At 36.0% G+C, this 24,662-nt stretch overlaps 1 protein-coding gene across 1 annotated transcript in view; it reads right to left on the bottom strand.

Annotated features, from left to right (window-relative positions):
* Positions 1-5,525: 5,525 nt before the first annotated feature.
* The window catches only part of USP32 (ubiquitin specific peptidase 32), a 258,739-nt gene continuing 239,602 nt past the window's right edge, over positions 5,526-24,662 (bottom strand). Inside the window, exons 28-34 of the mRNA XM_007481750.2 lie at positions 21,767-21,853; positions 20,547-20,667; positions 12,398-12,589; positions 9,602-9,893; positions 8,716-9,140; positions 8,170-8,262; positions 5,526-7,809 (exon numbers count right to left, since the gene is read on the bottom strand). Of these exons, the coding sequence (XP_007481812.2) occupies positions 7,636-7,809; positions 8,170-8,262; positions 8,716-9,140; positions 9,602-9,893; positions 12,398-12,589; positions 20,547-20,667; positions 21,767-21,853 (1,384 nt within the window). The 3' untranslated portion in view covers positions 5,526-7,635. The remainder of the gene's footprint in view (positions 7,810-8,169; positions 8,263-8,715; positions 9,141-9,601; positions 9,894-12,397; positions 12,590-20,546; positions 20,668-21,766; positions 21,854-24,662) is intronic.

A 24,662-nucleotide genomic window follows, 5' to 3' on the forward strand; every position in this document is an offset into this window, starting at 1 on the left:
GAGTTGATACAACTGAAACCACTAAACAATGACAAAAGCTAAGGTATTTGGGGAAACATAAAGATCTCTACTGAAATCCCTTAGGATAAGGGCAGAGGTTGGAGTGGAGAGGAAGACTCTAAGTCAAGTACTAAACTCCATCAATTGGTCAATAAAAATTTATTAAGTGTCCATTATGCTCCAGGCACTCTGCTAAGTGTTTCTTCAAGAAATGATGAAGAGCGACTTGAGACTTAGTGGATTATAGTGTGGGCACTATTCTGCCTCCATTATTTAATATTGACATGATCTTGAGTCCTCTGGGTTTTAGCTTCTTCATTTGTAGAAAGGAGTTGGATTAGATGACAACTAAAGCCCCTTCTCTAGTTCTAGCTCTATGATTCTATGAACCTGGAAGTGGAAGGAGAGAGTTCTCACCATTAACCAAAAGGATAACTTAGCTTGAGGGCAACAGAGCCAAGCTCCCCTACATGCTTTTGTTTGCTGGATTCTAGGCTCCTGGAGATGGGTTTTTGCTGCTTGTTTGGTTGGGTCAGCCACATGTTACTTATCTTCTAAGGACAATAGTCTGAGATCTTCTGCTACTAGTCCCTTAAATATTCTCTCTGGACAATAAAGGCCCATCACTAGCCTACTAAATGGCTAGATTCCCTCTTTCTTTCTGTCCTGTCATCCTGAGCAGATAAATGAAGAAAAACAATTCTCTGTGATAAGGTGCCGTTAAGGCCCTACTGCTCCTTGGCTCCTCTCACCCAATCTGCACAGAGAACCTTGTGATATGACCTTATACTGAATTCAGTACTCTGGCTGATGTTGGACACTTGGCATGGACATCCACAGCCGCCAGGCTCCAGTGTAATTTGGAGGTCTCACTCTCCATGGGCTGGACTTTTCTTCTCTGGATTCCCATTAGTTCTTTAGCACACCGTTGGTGCTATTACCACCCAAAGATGAGTCAGGCAAGCTATCAATTTTCAGAGGGACAGTTGTACAGAGAGGGCTTTAAACATGTCATTGTCCATCATTCAGTGAAGGCTCACTTCTCTTTCCCAGGTCCTATTCTCAGTAAATATTATAGAATCAACTTTCTTAGTTGTTTCCTTATCTCTTTTGCTCCACCCAACCCTGGTCACATTAGTCCTGGTTCTCCTGCTTTTCTTCCTGTCTCCTCTTCTTTCTTCACCCTCTGCTCTTTTCATCTTCTTTAATGGTTTCAATTTGAACTTCAGCATGAAGGCCAAATTAAGACCTTTACTTACCTTTTCTCTGAGTTGTAGTGGAGCCTCTCCTATTTGGTTATTCTTGCTGCCAATTTACAACTCAGCATACCTAAGCCCAATCTCACCAGCATACCTGATTAGCAACTATTAGTTTTTACTTCATAACATCTCTTGCATTTCTTCCTTTATATCCCTAACATCCCATTTAAAACTTCATTGCTTTGTGCATCCTAATAGAGCTCTTTACCTTCCCTCCATTTTAAGTATAAATTCAGCCCATTCCTATTTGTGGATATGACTGTTGTTTGTTCCCTCAAGAGAGATACCTGTTCTCCATTGCTGCAAAGTGCCTGATGATCAGTAGGTTTTGGTCCCTGCTTACTATAGCTTGAGCCAGCTTCTGTTCTCTTTTGTGGGACTCCCACAAGAGATGCTGCCAGTAAACTGCATCTTCTTGTGCAATCCTGGACTAGATGGGCTTTTCTTTGGTTTTATCAATCTTTGTTCTATCTGATGCCCTTTTATATTTCTCACGGAGAGAATATGGAAGAGCTGATCTCCTTCTACAAATGTTCCTTTCACCATTTAATCATGTCTATTTAATGCCCCATAGGCAATCAGCTCCCTCCTGCACAAAAGTCTTTTCTGTTTATCTTCCTAGGATGTTCTTTTTCCATTTCCTTTCCCATCCAATTCCTAGTCTTCTTTCAAGGTCTAGCTCAATTGCTTCCTCCCTGATGTCTTAACCAACTATAGGCAAAAGTTACTTCCTCTTAAACACTCCCATTATTTATTGGCCATGACACAACCTTTGGCACTCATCTTAAAAACTGTCTTATAAAAGGCTTTACTTAAAAATATCAAATAGAGAGCATATTTTCAAGGCCAGACTGAGATTTTGACTGTATAACACTGGGCCAGTCACTTTCTCTCTCAATGCCCCAGGTAACTTTCATAAGACTATTAAGTTGCAGAGAAGGTACTGCCCTGTAATGATAGTTTCCTCATTTGGGAATTCTCTATAAGAAGTCACAGGTCTAGTCTCAATCCTTTTTTCCCCTTTGCAACCATGGGCCTTGTCTCTCCTAAGACTCAATTCCTTAAAGCAGGAATATCTTATATTTGCATTCCTCCTGGCACAACACCTGAAACAAAGAAGATTCAATGAATGGTTTTTGAATCTATATTGGTCTGGATTTGGTGTATACTTTGCTCTAGTTCTCCTTACCAATGGGCAGAGATTTCGTACTTGCTTTATTTCACAAGACAAGTAATTCAGCTCACAGCATGAGCTTCTTTGTTGATGCTTTTTAGTAGCACCTGTTCAACTGGGACATACGACAAAGTATGACAGGGGCACAACAGGTTGTGTTCCTGTCAAATCTAGCTTACTTAATACGCTCCCCTCTGTCTCAATCATAAACAGTTTAAATAACCATCAGATGATACACTGAATTGGGTGTGACAACCAGTAAAATAGCTAAAGGCAAACCCTAGAAAAGTTTCTTTGTTTAATGAACAGCACCGCCCTGTGGCAAGTCAGTGCCTTACAGGATGACAATTGCCACCAGCAGTTTAGTAAGGTATTAGATCTATAAGACCTGGAGAGACTCCCAATTCATACACTCATTTGGGAACTACAAATAAGACACATTTCTACATACTTGCCCCTTTTGAGATTATTCTTTAACCAGCTTGGAATTAGTTCTAGAGATTTCATTTTTATGAATATTTGGCTCCCCCTGACCCAGAAAATTTTTTCTTTTCCCCTAATAAACAGGCATTTCAACTGCTGTTACAGGATTTTATATTATTTCACAGAATTTTGTTCCGTGATCAGAGTTGTTGGGAGCCATCAGACCACGACGCCTTGACAGTCATGTGTGATAGCTGGGGAAACCACAGAGTGGTCCCTGGCGAGATGTGACCACCCACCCTTTACATGACCTCTTTCATCAATGCCCCTTACCTATGAATTGACATGATTATTATTCCCCCCAGTCTCAAAAGAAATAATGCAAGAGCAAAACACCTATACCCTAATTCTCCAAAACATCACCAAAAGATCAGACCCTTAAATCCAATCTCAAAAAGACTATCATGGGTTAACTTTTTCTTGGGTACATAATTCTCAGCAAAACCTCAGCTACAGGCCAAACCCAAAACTTTCTCATGAAGCCAGCATACAAATCAATCATAGAGGCCCATACAATACGTACAGGTACAGTACAGGTACACTAAGCTTCAATATGCCTCAGTGACTCAATTATACAAATCAGTAACTCAAACTCCCTAGTAAGCCACCTGTGATGAAATTATTTATCTTATATTCTGCCTGTAATCACAATACAAAAATATAGAATGTTAATCAAGTGATTTGTTAGAAGTTAATGTATCACTTTTCTAATTATCTCTCTTTGAACATGTATGATTGGTAATGTAATCTGCCTGTCAAGAAAATGGGTCTAAAAATAAAAACCAAGCCTGTGTTACAGACAAGAGTGGTTGCAATAAACTGTGACTGTGAAAATATGGGTTTCAAGACTGTGAATTGCCCAAACTGTAAAGATAATTTTTAGCGTCTTGATTTTATATCAAAAATAAGTGGTCGCCATGGGAAAAATTCCCAAATATGAAATACCCAAATCAGCTGGGTTTTATGGAGATCTTAATTAATATTAATATATTATTAATATATTTAATTATAATTTATAATTAATATAAATGAAGGAATTAAGGAAAGGGAGAGAGACAGAGTAAGAGGAAATAATAGGAAAAGGCTAGGGCCTAGGCCAAAATGGCCTAAGCCTTTCTCTTTAAGAGAGACACTAAGTCAGTCTTTAATCACTCACCACAAGATCTTTCCAAGCAAATCTCTAGTGTTTAGAGACCCAGCAATTCAGCTTTTCAGAGCTGAACTAACTTGACCTCCCTTGAACTGGTTCAGACAGCTCCTTTTAAAGAGAAATTTCTCGTGTCACCTCCCCTAAATTTTCATGTCTACCAATCACAGTAGATACTTTTCCTAGGACAGCCGATTCTTTGTTTTTAGTTCTCACCTTCTCTGGGTAGATTATATCTTCCGAGTACTTATCACCTCTTTTGTTAAGCTTGCCCCTTGCAAGTTGCCTGACCTTTTAGTGATTAATTTGACCTTCATAGGTACTTAGCACCCTTTTGTATTAGATCTAAAAATAGACCTAGCTTAAGGTTTTGGCCTCACTATGAGTTAAGTACCTTCATTGTTCACTAAGGAGTTTTACAACTTTATCTTCCCCTAGAGTATGCCTAAGTATGGGTGGAGTAATTTTAAAGTTTCCAATACATTCCTGATCAAGTACCTCCATTGTTTAAATGGAGAATAGCCTTAACCATAACCTTAAGATAATGTTCCAAGGTAGAGTCTGAGAAATTTTAAGATTTACACCTGGAAATGGTGAAGCAGCTGTCAGATGCAAAGCAGTCCCATGGTCCTAATGATTAAGCTGTCTTCCATTTGTTATTTATTTTATTTATTTTGACTGATCGTTTGTCACCAGTTGGGAAACCCTGGAGTTGAGAGTGAGGCTGGACCCTGACTGCAGCACAGAGTAATAGTCTACTGACTTGCCCCTCATCCAAGTTCCTTGGCCTGGTTACTGTTCTGTGTTGGAAAGTCAAACCATTCCATACATGTTTAATGTGTGTGCTTAATGGAATACTATAGAGATCCTCTTGTAAGAGACAAGACAATGTGAGAGTTTTAAGGCCTCTCTCAGATTGTCCCCTGGAAATGAGAAGTGTTTCCTCACCCTGACTAATTCATCTTCTGAACAGAAGAATAAGCCCTGGGCCCTACCCTCAAAGAACTACTATCCAGAAGATGAATTGAGGCAGGATGAGGAGAAACTTCTCATTTCCATAGATGCTTAAATCTTCTTTGCATTCCCTCCACAGCCTCTTAAGCATAGTAGATAGCAGGCAGCTGCTCAGAACCTGCTTCTTGATGACACCTGGAGGTGGCTGAATAGGGCACTCAGTTCTGCTCATTCCTATTCTCTTATTTTGCTCTAGCACCTCTGCTTTTCTTCTGACATTTGAGTGAGTAGGTGAGTAGGCCCTTTGAATTTATCTCTCCACAATCACTGGCATTTTGTTCTACTCCCAAAACAGCTGTTTACAGGAAGCCATGGGGACTCAGTACAGACTCTAAATGTCATATGCCCATTATTCATAATGGAAGATTAACACATGGTCACAGAAGAGAGCTCTTCAATAACTTTCTACTTACATTCCAATAATAACAACAACAAAAAGCCACACAGGTGCATCCACAGTATTTAATTTATTGTAATAATAGTTACAGATAAACAGGTTCACTCCATATACAATTACTGATGCTTTTTTATACAGTTTATATTTCAATACCATCAACACTATTTTATTTACACTGTATTTATGTACATGAACATCTTTCTAAAGTCAGTGCAATGTCAATAAGTTTTATACAATAATTTACAAAGTGAATGTAATTAATATTAATAATTAATTTAATAAATTTTCTGCTAATTCATGAATTAATTTAATTAAAAAATAATTACAACCAATATAACAAACACAGATCAAATAACATTAGTAGATTGTGTGCTACCTGCTTAAATAAAATATTGGTAAGGAAATTATTGAAAATCTTTTACTTTTTCATGGAGCTTGTCCAAGTAGGAAAAGACAAAATTTTTGTGTACTGAAAGTTCTAAAACCAGGAAGTCTGTATTTTGCTTTATTTTCACCAGCCTCCTAAATCCCGCTGTTTACTTATGTTGCCTTATTAAAATAAAATTTCATTCTGAATTGGTAAGATCATCTTCTCCATGTGAAATGACACAATTTTTTTTTCAATTCTTAATGGAAAAAAGATTGCAGGCAGATTAAGACACTGTTGTAAAATGCACAAAAGGGAAACCAGATATTAACCAGACGCAGAAATCAGAACACAAATGTTGATCACATCAATAATTATCCCCTGATGGAATTTGGTATTGTAGTGATTAATGACAGTTAACACATCAGGATTTAAGTCAAACAAGAGAAGGATGAAAAAAAAATAAAACATTTACTTCAAAAATATTTTAAAATATCAACACTGGAAAAAAATGTTAAAATGCTGTCTCAAATAAATAATATATATGCCTTTCTTCCAGTCCTGAATAATTAGAGGAAAGTAAAGGAATCACAAAATATTATGACTAGTAAATATAAAAATTTAAAAGCCCTAAAAATTGTCAAATGCCAAAATGGGTACAGCAATTCTTTACTTTATAAATGAAATAATGCAAACCAATAAAAGATTTATTCTATACCAAGTACTGAATGATAAAAACATAGTCACCAATTTCATGAGAACTATCTAGAAATTATCAACGTTTAGGTATTGGGTTGTTTTTAAATTTCATAGTAGGGAACAAAAATAGTCACTTTAGAGCCACCAAATAGGAGGCTTTTGAACATTAAGCTGTATGAATTATTTATTTTGTTTTTTAAAGTGCAAAAAAAAATACCAATCACAAAACACAACTTAGCTCTTGATACAACTTTTCTTCCAGGAACCCCCTGTGCAATATGTGCGCTTTGATACAAGGTGAAAAAAATGCAAACATCCCTCCAGAATCAAGCTGTTGGGAAATAGATGCATGTTGGGTGTATCCTAAACCAAAGTGCCTTTGCCTGGACAATCATCCCTCAGGTGTCTCTCCCTGCACGTAGCTCCCCAAAAGCCTTTTAGCCACTGGCTGGAGATTAACTGAGAAAAATCTTATCTGGGCAGATTACAACATACCTCTGCCACCAATGTTTTAGTTGTGTTCCAAATACAAAAACAAAACAAAAATCAATATAGACATATAAATATTGGCAAGATGTCTAAAAAAAGCGCTCATACCAGAGTCACATCTACACCTTTTCATGATCTTGCTTTCCACTTCTTGTCACTATAATGGAATAAAAATTCAGGAAAAAGGAGGTAGCAAATCATGTCGTCTCCAGACAACACTACATTTTTTTTGTTTGTTTTACTCTTACTCTAAGGAGACCCTTCCTATTTTGTTAGGATAACCAGTAGACTCTACACACTACAGACTAGCTCTTACTTGGTCCTAGTTCGCTGGCATGCCAAACTATTTTGTTCACCAGACAATGGCAGCCTCTGACTGTCACTCCCATCAAAGCACTTGTGTGAGCTTGTAATGAGTTATTCCCAAAAGAAAACAATCCTATCATTATGTTAACAGCTATTTAATTAGGCTTTTCATTTTGTGCTTCAGGGTCACAGGATAAAATAACTATTTAGTTTGCCTGCTTCAGTGATGCTTTTGACAAAAATCAGTTGCAAGGAGCTGTTTTCCCGATATCCCCTTTCCTGACAGGAAGAGTTATGAGTTTACTGTAACACGCAGTACTTTTTGTAATCAGACTCAAAGTCTTCATCCATGCTGCTTGTGTCTGCCATCTTTTTGCCATCGATCTTTGGCAGAAATTGTGCATAGTCCATTCCCTGTTGCTCGTAGAAAAGAATGTAGGCCGAGTCAGTGTCAATTTCATCTGGGTGGAGTTCCTGAAAGTGAAAAAGACACATTCAATAAAAATCCTAAAACCAAGACCTTGTCTCTATAGAGAAAAAAATTTGGTTTCTCTTAATCCACATAAAATTTTAGCCATCTTTTAAAAGGAGTATGTAGTTTCTAAGAGGAAAATGAGATTACTTAGAAAACATACCAACTATAGGTAAATGCAAACCATGACATCTGAAATAACTGTTCATTTCTGTCCCTCCCCTCTCCAAAGTGAAGGAACCTACACATAATTTAACAGAAGCTATTTTTAAAATCAAATTAATTCATTATTTTGAGTGTCATCACCCCTCCCATCCCCTTGCTACTTTTTTGCCTTCCTACCAAAGATTGGAGACAGTTACCTTGCAGCTGCTGTCATTATAGCAGTACCACTTGTTGTTTGGATTTTTGGCATAAGTGACATAATGGCCCCCACCCATAATTCCTGAATGGCACTGAAAGAAATAAAGAGAAAAGTGATGTCCTGTTAAAAGTCACTGTAGATGGAGCAAAAATTTCTCATCTTTAGGTCATGAAAGAATGGTCTAGAATCAGCATATATTAAACTTCATGGTCAATAAGCCCTTTCAGCAGGGCAAGATGTTCTGAGGACCATTATTTTAACAACTTACTACTAGTAATCTTCTCATTCCCTTACACTCCTTGAAAATGTTGTGTTACCTGAGAAAACAACTATCAATAATTGGGGGGGGGGGGGGGGGCGGCACACTGGACAGGGTGACTTTTTGTTGTAGATTCAAATTTGTATATCAAAGTACATAAAAACAAAGCAAAATACAAACATTACAATTCTGACTTGAATTCTGGATCTCTCTTTGAGAAGTGCCAAATTGGAATGATCCAAAGACCCATCCCCAATTAAAGACTCAATTTCATGGCCTACTTACTGAAATTGCATATAAGTTGTAAATAGGTTTAACACAGACATCTTCTCTTTGGTCATCCACACTGTCTTCCTCACTGTGGTTTTCCATATGACCATTGCTGCAGCCATTATTATAAGCATCATGCTCATAAAGGAATCCGTTAGCCAAAGTGGTCTCATGATCCTGAAGAGTGAATAGTTCAGGTTGGCTGCCACCTAACACATGCCCTCTGCTCATGACATCTGCCAGCTCAAAAGGCTGGTCAGTGCCATTCTCTCTACTGGCATCCAAGTTCTCTTTGCTACTTGAGAGTTTGTTTTTGCTGCCAATTTGGGGCAGTCGAAGCCGCCCTTTGCTCCTTCCTAAAGTCCGTGGGCTGCTGTTTGGGCTGCTATTTTTGCTTGAGGGACAACTGGTACCACTTTTCCTTGCTAAAGAAGGTGAACCTGTAAAAGAGGATGAATTCACAAGAATTAATTTACCCACTAAAAGTAAATAGGAACTGGTTTAAAATTCTTATTTGCAAAGAGTATGATGAGAATACCCAGATTTGTAGCTATTTATCTTGCATGCTACAGAAGAAACAATTTCACTTCCTCTACCAGGTCGCTCCAAACTGAGTTAGGTTTATAGAAAGGTAGAAAAACCTTAAGACATAATGATTCAAAGGCAAGAGAGTCCTGAAAATGTTCCCTATAAGGATATGAAGGCGAGATATTTTGGTCTCAATTCAGTAAAACAAAACATTTAGTCTAAGAGTACAAATACACACTCCTCTCTCTAGACCAAATCAAAGGCATATATTAAAAGAAAAAATTGTTGTTTCCAGGAATCTCAACAAAGTTTACCTAATGTGAGAGTAAGGTGACTCATAGTGGTTTTGTTATCTTTGCCACAGATCTCCTACCTTTTGTGTTACAGATGATGTTCCCACTCAGTGAGGATGGACTCTTGCTCAACATATCCCCCTCCCCAGTAGTCCATGTGTTCTGGAGATCTACTTTCTTTACTTCTCCCTGGAGAATCCGTGGCTCAGAAAGATCATCCCCTTGGGGTGTGAGTAGTTTTCGTTGGCACAGAGCTGGATCTCTTGGCACAAGAAAAGCACTGGGGTCGAAACTTTCACGAGGAAATTTAACAATTTTCTGTGATTTTATCCAGCGGCCATTCACAAACTGAAATCGTTTTAGATGAATTATCTGAAGGAAAAACAGTAAAAAGCATCTGTATCCAAGGGATGTGACCAAGATAGCTTTCTAAAATCAAATTAAAATCAAAGTGATATAACATGGTAAGATGATAACAGTTTAGAAATTTCTTTAAGCACCTCAAAATACCAACTATATAAAACACTTTTCACACAAATAAAGTCAGATCTAAATAATTGGAGAAACATTAATTGTTCAAGGATGGGCAAAGCCAAAAAATTAAAATGACAATCCTATCTAAGCCAATCTACTTATTCAATGCCAACCCAATGAAACTACTAAGAATAAAAGATCAAGAATATCAAAAGAATTAATGAAAAAGCACAAAGGAAGGATGCCTAGCAGTCCCAGATTTTTAACTTTATTATAAAGCAGTAATTACCAAAAACATCTGGTACTGACTAAGAAATAGATAGGTCATTGGAACAGAAAAGATACACAACAAACAATAGTAAAAGATTACAGTAATTTTGTATTTGACAAAGTCATAGATCCAGGTTTTGGAGATAAGAAATCACTATTTGGTAAAGATTGCTGGGACTAGTTAGTTTGGTAGAAAGTAGGTATAGACTATATCTTACACCATTCACTAAGATAAGATTAAAATGGATATATGATCTAGACATCAAAGGAGATACCATAAGTAAATTAGAAGAGAAGAGAACTTACTAACCTATCAGATTTATGGATAGGAGAGGAATTTATGAATAAGAAGAGGAGAACATTGTGAAATGTAAAAGTTAATTTTGAGTACATTAAATTAAAAAGTTTTTGGACAAATAAAATAAACACTGCCAAGATTAGAAGGAAAGGAGAAAGTAGTTAATTGTTTTTATATGTAGCTTCTCTGAGAAGAGGTCTCATAACTAAAATATATAGAGGTTTGTCAAATTTATAAGAATAAGAGCCATCCCCCAACTGATAAGTGGGCAAAAGACATGAAAAAATTTTCAGATGAAGTAGTAAAGGTCATATATTTTTAAAATGCTCTAAATCATTACTGATTAGAAAAATGGGAACCCAAACAATTCTTGGGATATCATCTTATACCCATTAGACTGGCTAATGACAAAAGGTCAAAATAACAAATGTTGGGAGAGGACATGGAAAAATGGGGACACTAATACACCGTTGGTAGAGCTATGAACTGATCCAATCATTTTGGAGAACAATTTGCAATTAATACCCGAGATTTATAAAACTGGGTTAACCACATACCCCAGCAATACCATTGCTAGTTCTGTTTCCCAAGGAGATCAGGGAAATAGGAAAAGAAAGAACCCTTATGTTCCAAAATATTTATAGTAGCTCTTTTGTGGCAAAGAATTGGAAATTGAGGGAATGCCCATCAATTGGGAAACGGCTAAACAAATTGCAGTATAGGATAGTAATGGAACACTACATGATAACAAATGATAAGCAGACAGATTTCTTAAAAACTTGGAAAGAACTACATGAGATAATAGTGAAATGAGTAGAACCAGAAGAACATTATACACAGTCACAGAATTAATGCTGGAAGAATAAACTGTGAATGTTATCCCCAAAAGTGTACAGAAAGGTAAAACATGAAAAGATCTAATTTGTGATTTCATTTGTGTACTATCTTCTTTGAATATGGAAATGCTTGTTTTGTTCAGTTTCACAAAATTTGGATATATAACCTTAAAAAACAACAATATGTATTGCTTTCATTCAAGACTAAAAAACTTTTTATAACACTATTTTTTCCATGGTGTGTTCACAAGTTATTTTCCACTTGTTAGTACAATATGACTTTTTGTACTATTTTTAAAACAACTTCAAGACTAAGAATTTTTAAAATGTTATCAGCAACCTTTCCTTATCTAAGAGTACTTTAGAAAATCCCAACTTTCTTGAATGGTAACAACTGCTGTGACTATATTCTTTAAAGATACCAAAGATGGCATTACACTGCTGTATCTCTGCTCAATTTTAAATGCTACTTCTAACATAAATCACAAATAATCCCATCTCAAGGATATGGAACCCTAGGGTACACCTCAAATGTTTGAAAACATAATTCATGGGTTAGTATCACAAAATTCTCTATAAAGGCTAGTTTTTCCTGTGGAAGGAAAAAGCCCCAGTTACAACCTTGAAGTGCATTTTGTCTTAAAGATTGAAGAAACCGGTTTCAAACTGTGAGTACAAAGGACACTTTTGATAAGAGAAAAAAGAAACAAGATTCTTTTTTTATTCCTCTTAAAAAAATAAGGGAACTTGGCTTAAAAAAATGTTAACTAATTAATTTGTAGAAATATCCCTCATAAGCTCTTTAAGAGCAAGGACTATGCTTTATTCAGCTTTACATAATTCCCCAATGACTTGCACAATATTTACCTAAAAAGGTTCAAATCGATAATTGTTGAATGAATAAATGTAGCAATACTACAGTAAATTTTCTTCTCAAGTTGAGTGAAAATGGCCATCGGACTTGTTCATCGCTTGTGTTTGCTTAGACAAGAACATACCAGAATTGGAGGAAGTCTCCAAAGGTCCAGCTTTTTGGTGGCCAAGCAGTGGGTTTTGCACTTAGAACAGTAATACATCTCATTCTCCCCCAATTCTTCCTCGTGGGTGAAGGCACACAGGCAGTTGTCCAGGTTGATGGGCTCTGCTTGTGCTCTGCGGCTCTGCTCTACACTTTCATGCTCTTCCACAATCTAGATGGAGAAAGGTCATTAAGAAGGTTGGGCTGGTCTATTTGTGTACAGGATGTGAGTACCCATCTGTAATCAAAACTATACCTTTTGACCCAGTGATCACACTCACAAGGGCTTTATTCTAAGGATGCTATTAGAAGAAAAAAGCAAAAAGTCATATCTATACAAAAGTATTCATTTAGGTTTTATTTGTAATAATGAAATTTGGAAATAGTCTAGATGTGTAATAATTGGGAAATGTGTGAATTGCGGTATATTAATGTAATGGAATATTACTGCACAAAAATTAATAAATATAAATTAATAAAAAACATGAAAAGTCTTAGATGAAGTAATACAGAGAAAAAAAACCCCTCCAGAATCAGTACAAATTAACCATAACTTTATAAAAAGAACAGCACCAAAAGTATAATACACAATGTAAAATAACTGGTAGATATAGAAAACAAGTGATACTATTTTATTTAAAAATTTTTATTTTTGTATATAGATGGCTCCCTTTGTCCATTTAGAAAACTAAACAATTTTTTCCTCTGGAAGAGAGAAAACAAGATGGCTCAGTGGAGAAAATGCTAGATTTTGAATCAGGAATACTTGAGTTCAAATTCTACTCTAGCTGTTTATTTAGGACCATTTAACCTCTGTCTCAATATTCTTATCTGTAAAATAGAGATAATAATAGCACTTGCCAAATCAAATGAAATAACATGTATCATTAAATGAGATTACATATAAGTGCTTTGTTAAGCCTTCTAGTGCTATATGAATTCTGTTATCATTATTAATAATATAAAATTGAGCTAGGTGTGGTGGTATACACTTATAATACCTTCTAAGGGAGCCTGAGGATGGTGAATTAAGTTTGAGAGTTCTGAGATGCAGTCAGGGTTAAATCTTTTTGGGGGAAGGGGGAGGAGAAAGGAAGCAATTTGTACCTCCATTTTACAAATTAAGCATAAAATGACAATTCTTAATTCTGGAATGTGGGGCAGGCCAATTTATGTTACAGGTTTTCTAGCCAGAGGGAAGAGTATATCATAGATGTAGAAAAACTAAACTTGGAATAACTAGCAAAGAACATAGAGAAAATCACAACAGGAAGACAGTTTATGGGGGCATTAAGCCCCATAGGATGTGTTCCATTTACACATTTGCCCCATGTACTACAGAGTTATTATAATACTATGTGAATTATAACTTATATTTATCTCTCATGTGGGATAAGAAATTGTGATAAACAGAAAACTCAAAGAAAAATCAGTTATTCTTGCTGAAAGCTCACTTCAAACCTTAGGGGCCTTGTTAACCAGTAAGTGATGTTTGCTTGCTTGTTTGTTTGGAAAAGAGAAAGAATAGATATATATTTCTGACAAACAGGTATTGATAGAGAAGAAGGAAAAGACAAATATTTTATTCTTTTTTTATAACTGGTTGTCATTTGAACCAAGCACTACAAAATCAGGATGTTCCCTGGATAAACTGGAATATAGGTGAGGCTCCAGAGCAAAATATTACCATTTGTGCCCAAGGGCTGAACTCAAAGTCCTGTGGGTAATGACTACTTTTGTTTGTGTTTTTGTTTTGAGGAAGATCAAAACACATATATGGCACATCACCATCTTACCATGTAGATGCTCCTACCTATCTGTTTTCTTTTAGGCTATATTCCCTATGTTGCTTTGCTCATAAAGACCCATATTTCCCTTCTCTATAAAGTCTCTGATGAGAACTTTCTGTAACTATAAAGCCCTAGATTGGCCCCTCTGTCTTTATTTAAAAATTTAGAAAGTTTAGTCATATTTCTAAGACTCACTATTAAAAAAAAAAAAACCCTTACCTTCCATCTAGGAATCAATAGTGTATATTGGTTCAAAGGCAGAAGAGTGGTAAGGGCTAGGCAATGGAGGTTAAGTGACTTGCCCAGGTCACATAGCTGGGAAGTGTCTGAGGCTAGATTTGAACCTAGGACCTCCTGTCTCTAGGCCTGGCTCTCACTCTACTGAGCTACCCAGCTGCCCTCTAAGATTCACTATTAAAGGGAATTTGAATCACAAGAAAGGGTCACATGATGGCTTAATCTGTCAAAGTTAGGTTTTTACCATTTAATCATTATATCCCTTATGAAATGACATTGAAAAGGGGAAACTTTGGAGGAGAAAAAAAAGTTTAAGAAAAAGTTGGCTTGACTCTGTGTACAGGCCTGGAGTCAGGAAGACTCATCTTCTTGAGTTCAAATCTGGCCTCAGACAGTTACTGGCTGTGTGACTCTGGGCAAGTCACTTAACACTGTTTACCTCAGTTTCCTCATCTGTAAAATATGCTAGAAGAGAAAATAGCAAACCATCCTAGTATCTTTGCCAAGAAAACCCCAAATGGGGTCTCATAGAGTTAGACACAAATGAAAAATGACTTAACAATACTGAAACCACTCCTTTGGTTTCACTCAGTAGATAGAGTGAATAGACTTCGTGGATAGGCCTAGAAACAGGAGCTGCTGGGTTCAAATTTGGTCTCAGACACTCCTTAGCTTTTTTTTATTGTTGTTCATCACAACAGGGCTTGACATTTTTTCCTTTTCCTTTTCCAAATATTACAGTTGAGACCCAGATGGAAGATTGGTCTTGGCAATTCAAAAAAGTCCCAAGTTTACTTATTAAAATTGTACTTTATTAAAATTTTTTTTTCATTATCCTCCGAACTCTTTCAGTATTACTTCCCAATAAAAGTGTTAGGCAATTTGTAGACAATAAATCCAGGTTGAAATTTTTCTTCCTTGCTAATGTATGTTCTGGAAGGCATCCTTTTTCCAGAACAAGTCTGCTCTGTTCACATTAAAATGTGTTGATCAATATATCTTTTTTTTTCTATTATTTTCTTTAAAACATTAGGCTATATAGTGGTTGTAACCTTATCTCTACTAGCTATCTCTGCTATGATAATTTTGATATTATGCAACAGAATTTGATTTTTAAAGTGATCAAACCTACCAATTCTTACAGTATAAATTTCTTTACTATCTAATTTTCATTATCCTTCACTATCTCAAATGATGGGGGCTCTAGGAGAAGTGTGTTTCTGATTATAATTTTTAATCTATACAGCTAAGACACTATATTTCTATCACTGTAATGCTTCTATTTCTGATAGAGAAACCATGGCTGCGATCATGCCATTCAATTATATCAATTTTTTGTTCTAATGTATTGTAAATAGGAATTCTTTATTCCTTTTCTCTAATTTAACGGGGGACCTGGAGGTCCTCTTACCATAGGGATGTGTAGGGATTAACCAGCCCATAGAGAAAGGAAGTAGAAATCAGTGAGACAGGAAGTGAGGTGAGAAGGAGATATAAAAGGGGCTAGCACCTCAGTCAAGGGATGAGTCAGTTTTAGGTGCTGGCAATTATGGGGAAGTTGGCTGCTGGGAGTGTGTTGGGTTGGTGGTTGGCGTCTAGTTACTGGAATATAATAAAAGGTGAGTCTGAGCTTACTGAGAGGGCTTTAGCCTTTAGAGAGTTTTTGGCTTTCTGGGTTTTGGGGTTTTTGACTTTTGGTTTGGGTTGTTAGGTTTTTTTTTCTTTCTTGAACTTTTTGGGAGGTGGTTGGTCTTCATTGGCAGGCCTAATTGCGGTTGGATTAAACACTGATTGGGTGGATTGGGTTGGAACTTTGTCGTTATTAGTGATAGTTATAGGTAGATATAGGCAGTTTTAGATAGGAGTTATAGGCAGTTATAGGATAACTAGTATAAACATTAGGAAAATTTCCTTCTCCATCTCTTTCCTATATTTCCCTCCTTTACTATATTTATTTTACTATACTCTTTTACTATCTCTATTTTAATAAAACTAAATTGTTAATTCTTAAAAGCTGCTAGGAGTTTTCTTTTCTCTGGCTTAAAGGGATAATGTTAATTTACAACTCTACTATATTCTCATTAAAATTTAAGTTATTAAAAACTGCTCCTTACAGTATTTATAAGTTTCTTCTTTTTTTATTCTGGCAGTGTTTCCTTCTGAAGTAGTCTTCCTTCTTTCCATTTTGTTAAACATTCTTTTTTTTTTAAAATAAAGTTTACACTGTTGGTAATATGATATGCAATTAACATATGAAATCTATATATGACAACAGGCAAAAGCTGACATGACATAGAAATGTGTCTCACAATGCATTATATTAATTGAAGTTAGGGCTTGAATTAATGTGACAGTATTATTCTAAAATTCTCACATAATCGAATTTTATATCTTTAGAATTTGGATTGATCATGATGATCTAATTGTAGTTTCTTGGTACCTGAACTCTTTTTTGGATGCTTGTGGTATTTTTTTCTCTGACATGAATACTTTAGGTTTTGGCAATGACATTTCTGGGACTTTTCCTTTTGGAGTTTCTTTCAGGATGTGATTGGCGGATTCTTTATGCTGTCATTTTGCCCATTGGTTCTAATAGATTTGGGCAGTTTTCATTTATGATTTCTTGAAAGATCAGTGTCCAGACTATTTTAAAAAATACATTAAAAAAACTATTTTTTAACTTTTTAAAAGTTTGAAGTCAAATTCTCACCCTCTATCTTCTCTCTCTTTCCTGGGACAGCAATCAATTCAATATAGATTTTACATTTGTAATAGCATAAAACACTTTTTCATATTAGAAACAAAAAAAGAAATAGAACAAAAGTATGTCTGGTCTGCATTTAGACTTCATTATTTTTTTCTCTGGAGAAGGATGATGCTTTTCTTAATGAGTCCTTGAAGATTGTCTTGGATCACTGTAATGCTAAGAATAGTTGTGATTCATAAATTTTCAACATATAATATAGCTGTTACTGTGTATGATATTTTCCTGGTTCTGCTCACTTTACTTTGCATCAGTTCAGTTTTGACCTCATCATTTCTTACTGTAATATTCCATTATAATTATATACTACAACTTGTTCATCCATTCCCAAATTGATGGACATTTCCTCAGTTTCCAGTTCTTTTGCCTCTACAAAAAAAGCTCAGGCTATTTCTTTAAAATGATAGTTTTCAGGGAGTCCAACGATTCTTTTTAAAATTTGTTTTATGAACCAAAATGTATTTTTTTCTTCCTTCACTCCCTTCATATTGGAAAAAAAGAAAAACAAAATCATTAAAAGAAATATGCAAAGTTGAGAGTCAATTGATTCTTAAAATCTTTCTCCTTGCCTCTTTTTTATAAACAGTCAGTTGTTTCTGATTTCAGCTTTCATTTTCTTCTATTTTTCGATATTTTGATTTGTTATAATAATTACTATTTCAGAGTCGCTGATTTGCTTTTCCTCTTCTAATTCTCAGGGATTAAGTACTTGGAAAAAGGTTTACCTGTTTTTGCTGTAAGCTATATATTTGCCTTCTAATTCTATTCCAGAGTTGTTTTAAAAAATCTTTTCCTTTATTTGTTCTAGGCACTCGGAGTTCTTATAAAAAATTCATTTTCCCCTCTTGAATTTCTGCTTCCAGTTGTTATGACAACACTGTCTCCTTTTGGTTAGGATTTTGGAACAGTTCTGGATCTACAATAATCCTTTTTAGGGGTTGGGGTTTTCTTTAGTTATTCATCTCTCCAAAATTCATTCTTGAACTGGAATTTTGTGCAAGGGCCAGGCTCTGCCTCCTGCTATGTTTCTGTCACTCAGGTTCCTGTAGTGACATCCTCCACTTGAGTTTCTGAGATTCAGGATAATGAATTTTCAGGGCCTTCTTTGGCATTTCAGGACATTGGGCTAGGGATTAGGGTGCCTCCTAGGCCTGTCCTTGTTTGAGCACTGCTGTTCCTGGTGGTTTAAAAGTTTCTAGCTATGGCTTTTGATCTACTCTGAGGCTTTACTCTAAAAGAAGCTTCTACTCCTATTACTTTAGACAAGACTTATAGTGTTAAAGCTACAAGTATTTCTGGGCCATTTCTGGTCAGCTTAGAAGCTTGTTTTCCTAAGTAAGGATAGGGTTTTCCTGATATTCTTCTATGCTTTTACCTGTAGACCTCTGGATGATTTCTTGGCAGATAGAAAAACTTGCTGTTCTCATTATATTTCCTGACCAATCTTGTGCAAATTTTAGGTTTTGACTAGAGTGAGGGGGAACTGACCTGTCTCCCTTCAAATATCACTCTAGGCAAGAAATATGACTATCACCTTAATTTTGTATATCAGCATTCCTTTGATTTCTGTAGCTCCCCAAATCAAAATCAAAACCCAGCAACTAAAAATGGAAAAAGACATGAGAGTTCTTTAGGGGTCCATTTTAGGTTTCCAGAGCTCCTCAAATTAAATCACAAAAACCTGAAGCAGAAAGAGATCTTTCCTCTTACAAGACAAGATGGCTTTGCTTTCATCATCTTTAGACATAATTCTTCAGAATAAGAAGTGCTATGAATCTCATCTATTTCTTAATTAAGCAAATCAGTTAATGACAGGAAGTAAGGAATATTATTTTTTCATATCAGGCTCTAGAGTTACTACAGCAAGTGTGGAAGGGCATGATTCCTGCAATTGCTGACAATCTAAATTTCCTCAGAGGATACAGAGTCAAGAAACTAAACCATCAGATGTAGATAAACACTACCTATTCAAATATCCACACTTCTTCCAGTCAGTTCCCTAGGTTTTCACCAATTTAAGGACAATAGTCAATAAAAGTCTTTCAACCAGATGGACTACCAGATTACCAAGAACAGAACTGGTAAACTTCCTAGTTCTCAGTAATGTAAGATGGATTTTAACAAGACATGATTAATCACCTTCCATCAATGATGAACATTAACTTACTAACCAAACTTATGGAACTGTCTTATAGAAACAAGTTAGTGAAAGCAGTTTGCAAACACTAACATGATGATTTTCTCCAGCTAACACAATAGCCAATAGAGCCAAAGATTTCAACAGGCTAGCACATTAGGCTAAACTGATTAATGTGTAATTCAAAAGGGATATAGTCTTACATTTGAATACCAAAAGAATTCATCTTTGTAAGCATAAGATCAGGAAGGCACAGATAGTTCTGAGAAGATATGGGGGTTTTAGTGGATTGCCAGCTCAATGAGTCAACAGTGTGAGGTAGCAGTCAAAAAAGCTAATGGTATATAGGGCTACATAGATGTAAAAGCATGGCCTTGAGGTGATAGTCCCACTGAATTCTGCCCCCTTCAGATCACATAAGGAGTATTGCACTCACTTCTGATCTCTATGGTGTAAGGAGGTCACCAATAAGCCAGAAATGGTATAAAGATGGGTAATCAAGATGGTGAAAGGTCCTAAGTACATGTTATATGATGATCAGCTGAAGGAACTATGTGTGGCCAGAGAAAAGATTGTACTACACTGTGAAATCAAAGATAGCAATTATAGCCAGAAAACAATGGAGCTAAATGGTTTTTAGTTATCAAAAACTACAGCTTCATGCTGACCCTTAATTAATGGGCAAAAGGCATTTGCAGCTCAAAGTTCTGATTCTAGAATTTCTTTTTATCATTATTGATCATCTTTAATGGCATTACGCAACTATTAAAGTAATATAGCAGACAAAAGGAAACCTCAGACAACATAAAGCCTTAATACCATTTAGAAAATCACTAACTCTTCTGTGGACTAAGATATGCTTGCAATAGAATGACATGATGTAGTTAGGATAGAGGTAGAATTTCAAAACAAATAAAAATGCTTTTAAGAATTAGGACATTATAAGATATCAAAAAGGTTCTGTCTGGTACTTTGTTCTTTTTTTCTCAAAAAACCCTTATCTCCTGTTTTGGAATTGATACTAAGTATTCGTTCCAAGGCAGAAGAGCAGCGAAAGGTAGGCAACTGAGATTAAGTGACTTGTCCAGGGTCACATAGCTGGGAAGTATTTGAAGCCAAATTTGAATCCAGGTTCTCTCTTCTCCAGGTCCACTCTTTATCTACTTAGCAACCTAGCTGCCTCCTGGTACTTTGTTCTTACCCTTTCCTGTGAAGTCTGGTAGCGAAGATGAAGAGCTGTTGGGTCCCAATCCACAGCAATATAAGCATTTCCAATGAAAGCTCTATCTTCAGCACAATCAATTTTACAGCCTCGGCAAAATCTAAAGATAAATTAAAAACTTAGTGAAGAGAAACTGTGAAGGAACCTAGTTTTCAGGTTAAAGTTTGTCTTCTGCCTCTACACTTTTTCTTTCTCTCTTATAATTTGTAACAACAGTCTTAATGGACTACTGACAATTCCAAGATCATTCAATATTAAAAAGAAAATAGCACATACAGGATACTTTGGATTACCAAAATATGTGGCAATCATTTGGTAAGCTATATAAAACTATGAGCTCCAAGAGAAACAAATGAGAGAACAGATGAATTGAAACATCCGAGGCAGAACAACTTTGGAGCAAATTCTACATTCTGCCACTTAATTCTCCAAAACAAGAGGTTTAACTTTTCTAAATTTAAAATTGCTTTGGATTAACAATACTATTTTATTAACATGGAAACAGACATGTCAAGCAATGTACCTACTATAGTTAAAACAGAGCCAGAGGTTCTACTTTCTGGCCTACTCTTAAATCTGCTAAATCTATATTTCTGCAAAATGACTTGATTGTTTGTCAATTTAATTTTTAGATTTTCTTTGGACTAGTAACAGTAAAAACAACCCCTTTAAATCCTATCAAATGTAGGATGTAAAAGCAGTCTTTTGAATGAGTTTAGGTAGTAATGTGATTTGCTCACTAACATGAGTTTGAGAGTCAAAATGAAGTGGGCTGAACAATGATCTCACAATATTAATTCATCATAAATGCAATCGGTTCCTGTATAAGATGTCAGCACAACTTGTAAGGATGGATTGGATGACTGATCCTTTAATTTAATTCAAGGTTCTCATTGCTTTATATTACCTCTGACGTCTTGAAATCTATTCAAGTTATTATCTAGCGGCAGCTAGGGCTCAGTGGATTGAGAGCCAGGTCTAGGTACAGGAGGTCCTGTGTTCAAATCTGACCTCAGACACTTCCTAGCAGTGTGACCATGGGCAAGTCATTTGACCCCCATTGACTAGCCCTTACTGCTCTTCTGCCTTGGTTCTAATACCCAGTATTGATTTTAAGAAGAAAGGTAGGGGTTTAAAATATTTTTTAAAAGCAGCCATTCTGTATTTTCTTTCACTGGGTAGCAGGAGGAACAATTTACCTGTACCACGGACACCAAGCACAGGAGTTTCCATCCTTCTGCACAACTCTTAGTGTAAATGGATACTGATACCCCATGCTGTCATCACTACAACAGAACACACATACACATACAACATAAGAACTGTCCTGGTTTTCTGCCCATCTCCTCCCTGGATCTTCCCTTGGACTAACATCTAAGGAGAATATTTGTCAATAAAAACAAGAAGGCCCCTTTAATTCTATTAATAAAGTAGTAAGGTAGGGAATTCAAGTTTGTGGTTTAATGCAGCTCACTTCAACCCAACAATTACTTAATGGCCTAAGAACTGTAGTACTGCTCTAGTGACATTTGATAATGAGTCTGTAATATTTGTTTTTATAAATTAGCACAGCAGGACAGCCACCTTAGGCTGTAACGATTTATGTGCAAGACAATCTAGGCAGATATTATATATAATGAATCAATCACCCAGTCCTATAGCAATCATTCTATCAAAATAGATTTAATTCACATTAAAGCAAAATTGATAAAAAACCTTGTCATGACAAAGGCAGTGAAACACTACAGAAAGCTAAAATTTCAGTTATTTTTGAAGGTGCTTATGACTCTTTACACTCAGAATTCCTTCTGTTATAAATGGCAAGGGAAATTATGACACAGTGTTAGTGTTTGTATTCCTCTTAAATTTCTGTAGATATATGTTGCAGTAATATTAGTATAGTATAATTAAGGAACAATCAAGGACACCATTGTATTGAAAGATGGCTTGTCTTTTGCCTAATTTTACTGATATCCAAATGCAACCCCTTTTATGATGATAAGAATGGGGTCCTCTTAAAGCTGAACAATTGAGCATTACGCCTATTGTACTTTACAGCTCTATTATCAAAGCTGCTGAAGTGGTTGCTACATAAAAATAAAACCACATATGTTACTCTGACTAAAACATTAGGAAAACATGATAGTAAGAATGAGGAGAATTGAATCCCAGTTGTGACCATGGACAAATCACAACACCTCTATCAGTCTTGAACTCCTGATTAGAATGAGGCAATGGACAATTTAATCTATAAGATAACTTCCAGCTCTGATGTTCTTCGACTTCTAGGGCAACTTTTGGCAGGGAAGTCACTTAACCCCCATTGCCTAGCCCTTACCACTCTTCTGCCTTGGAATCAATACACAGTATTGGAATCAATACACAGTATTGATTCTAAGAGAGAAAGTAAGGGTTAAAACAACAACAACAATAACACTTAGGATTAAACATAATACTAATTTATAGGTGTTGAGCGGAAGAGAACACACTGCTTCCACATTCTTTAGTATTATATCTTTTAATTCAAAGACGAGTTTCTTCACTGGATGTAATATATGGTTGACTAAATTTAAGTTTGTAGTCCACTCGCCCCCTCCCCAGATCTTTTTTCAGATTAATTGCAGTCAAGCCATGCCTTCCCCATCTTGCAGTTGATGATTTATATGGGTCCATATTAAATGACGGTTTGTATAATTCAGCCTTTAGACCTAGTCTGTTCAGATTTTTTTTGGATACTGACTGCCACCCAGTGTGTAGGCAATCTCCCTTTCCGAACACCTTAGATATTTTAGTTTTGCCTCATCTCCAAATTTAATAAGCATGCCATTTATGTATGCCCTTATCCAAATCACCTATAAATATTTTAAGCAGTAATGGAGTCAAAGATACATTCCAGGGCCAATTCCTTGGAGATCTACTTTCAATATGACATGGAGATGTTAACCACTCTTTGGATCTAGCAATTCAATGAGTCTCATATCTAAAAAAAATGTATTACCACCTGGACCACAACTTTTTCTTTTTCCCATGCAAATATACAGCACTCATTGTGAACTTCAGAACCCTTGGCACTATTCTTACAGCAATGTATTCTGATTCTGTACTATGCCTTTGTTACAATTCCCTCCTTCTATCTTCTTTATATGTCTTTTAAAAATCCAAGTTGTGTGTTAAATTTCCTGTATAAACCACTTTGGTCTCTTTAAATAGCTCCCACTTTTCCTTCCTCTTAAGAAGGTGGCCTGGGAATGCTACTTGGGAACACTTCTCATCCTTCTTGGTCTGACTTCCTCTTTAGAATTTTAATCTATAGGATTACCCATAATTTTGCTGAACACATTGAAATGTGTTCTACCAAAACCTCATGGACACATTAGCATATTTCCTCTTCTCTAGCATTAATTCTAAGATATAGTAATGACTTCTTCCCCAAAGTACTATCATTTCCACCCCACCATCCAGAAATGAGGATGAGTTGAGTAAAAAGGATAATGGCAAACCTCTGCTATTTGTGTAATTTCAGGCAAATCACTTCACTTCTCTTGGTCTTGATTTCCTCATCTCTAAAATGATGAAATTTGATGACAGGGTCTTTTAGGTCCCTTCTAGCTCTAAATCTATGTTCCTACAATCCTCTTCTTATTGAGAAGAAAATGTTTATGGAGACCAGGTGGGAAACTTAGCATGGTAGAATAATATTTCTCCTCTTCTCAAGGGAGGTTGAAGACTTATGGGAAAACAGATATGATAGAGTACTGAAAAATATCTGCTGCCAAGACAATTTTTGCTAAGCACATGTGTTTCTCTCTTCCTTTACTTTAATATACTCCAATACCTCCTTATTATGAACAAATATAAATTCCTCTAGCACTAAGAGCCCTTCTCAGGCTGGATCAAACCTACCATTCTAGATTTATACATTACCACCATTTCACAATTCTTCTGTCCATGTTTTGTCTTTATGTCCTATATAGCTGCCTGCTAGGTCATTTTGCCATCTGCTTCTGCCTGGTTTCTCATTTGGATCAGCCTCTTCCATACTGGACCCTAATCTCTGTTCTGTGGACCTGCAGAATTCATACCTCTAGACTCTGG

The sequence above is a fragment of the Monodelphis domestica genome, chromosome 2 (assembly GCF_027887165.1).
Source record: "Monodelphis domestica isolate mMonDom1 chromosome 2, mMonDom1.pri, whole genome shotgun sequence".
Taxonomy (NCBI): Eukaryota; Metazoa; Chordata; class Mammalia; order Didelphimorphia; family Didelphidae; genus Monodelphis; species Monodelphis domestica.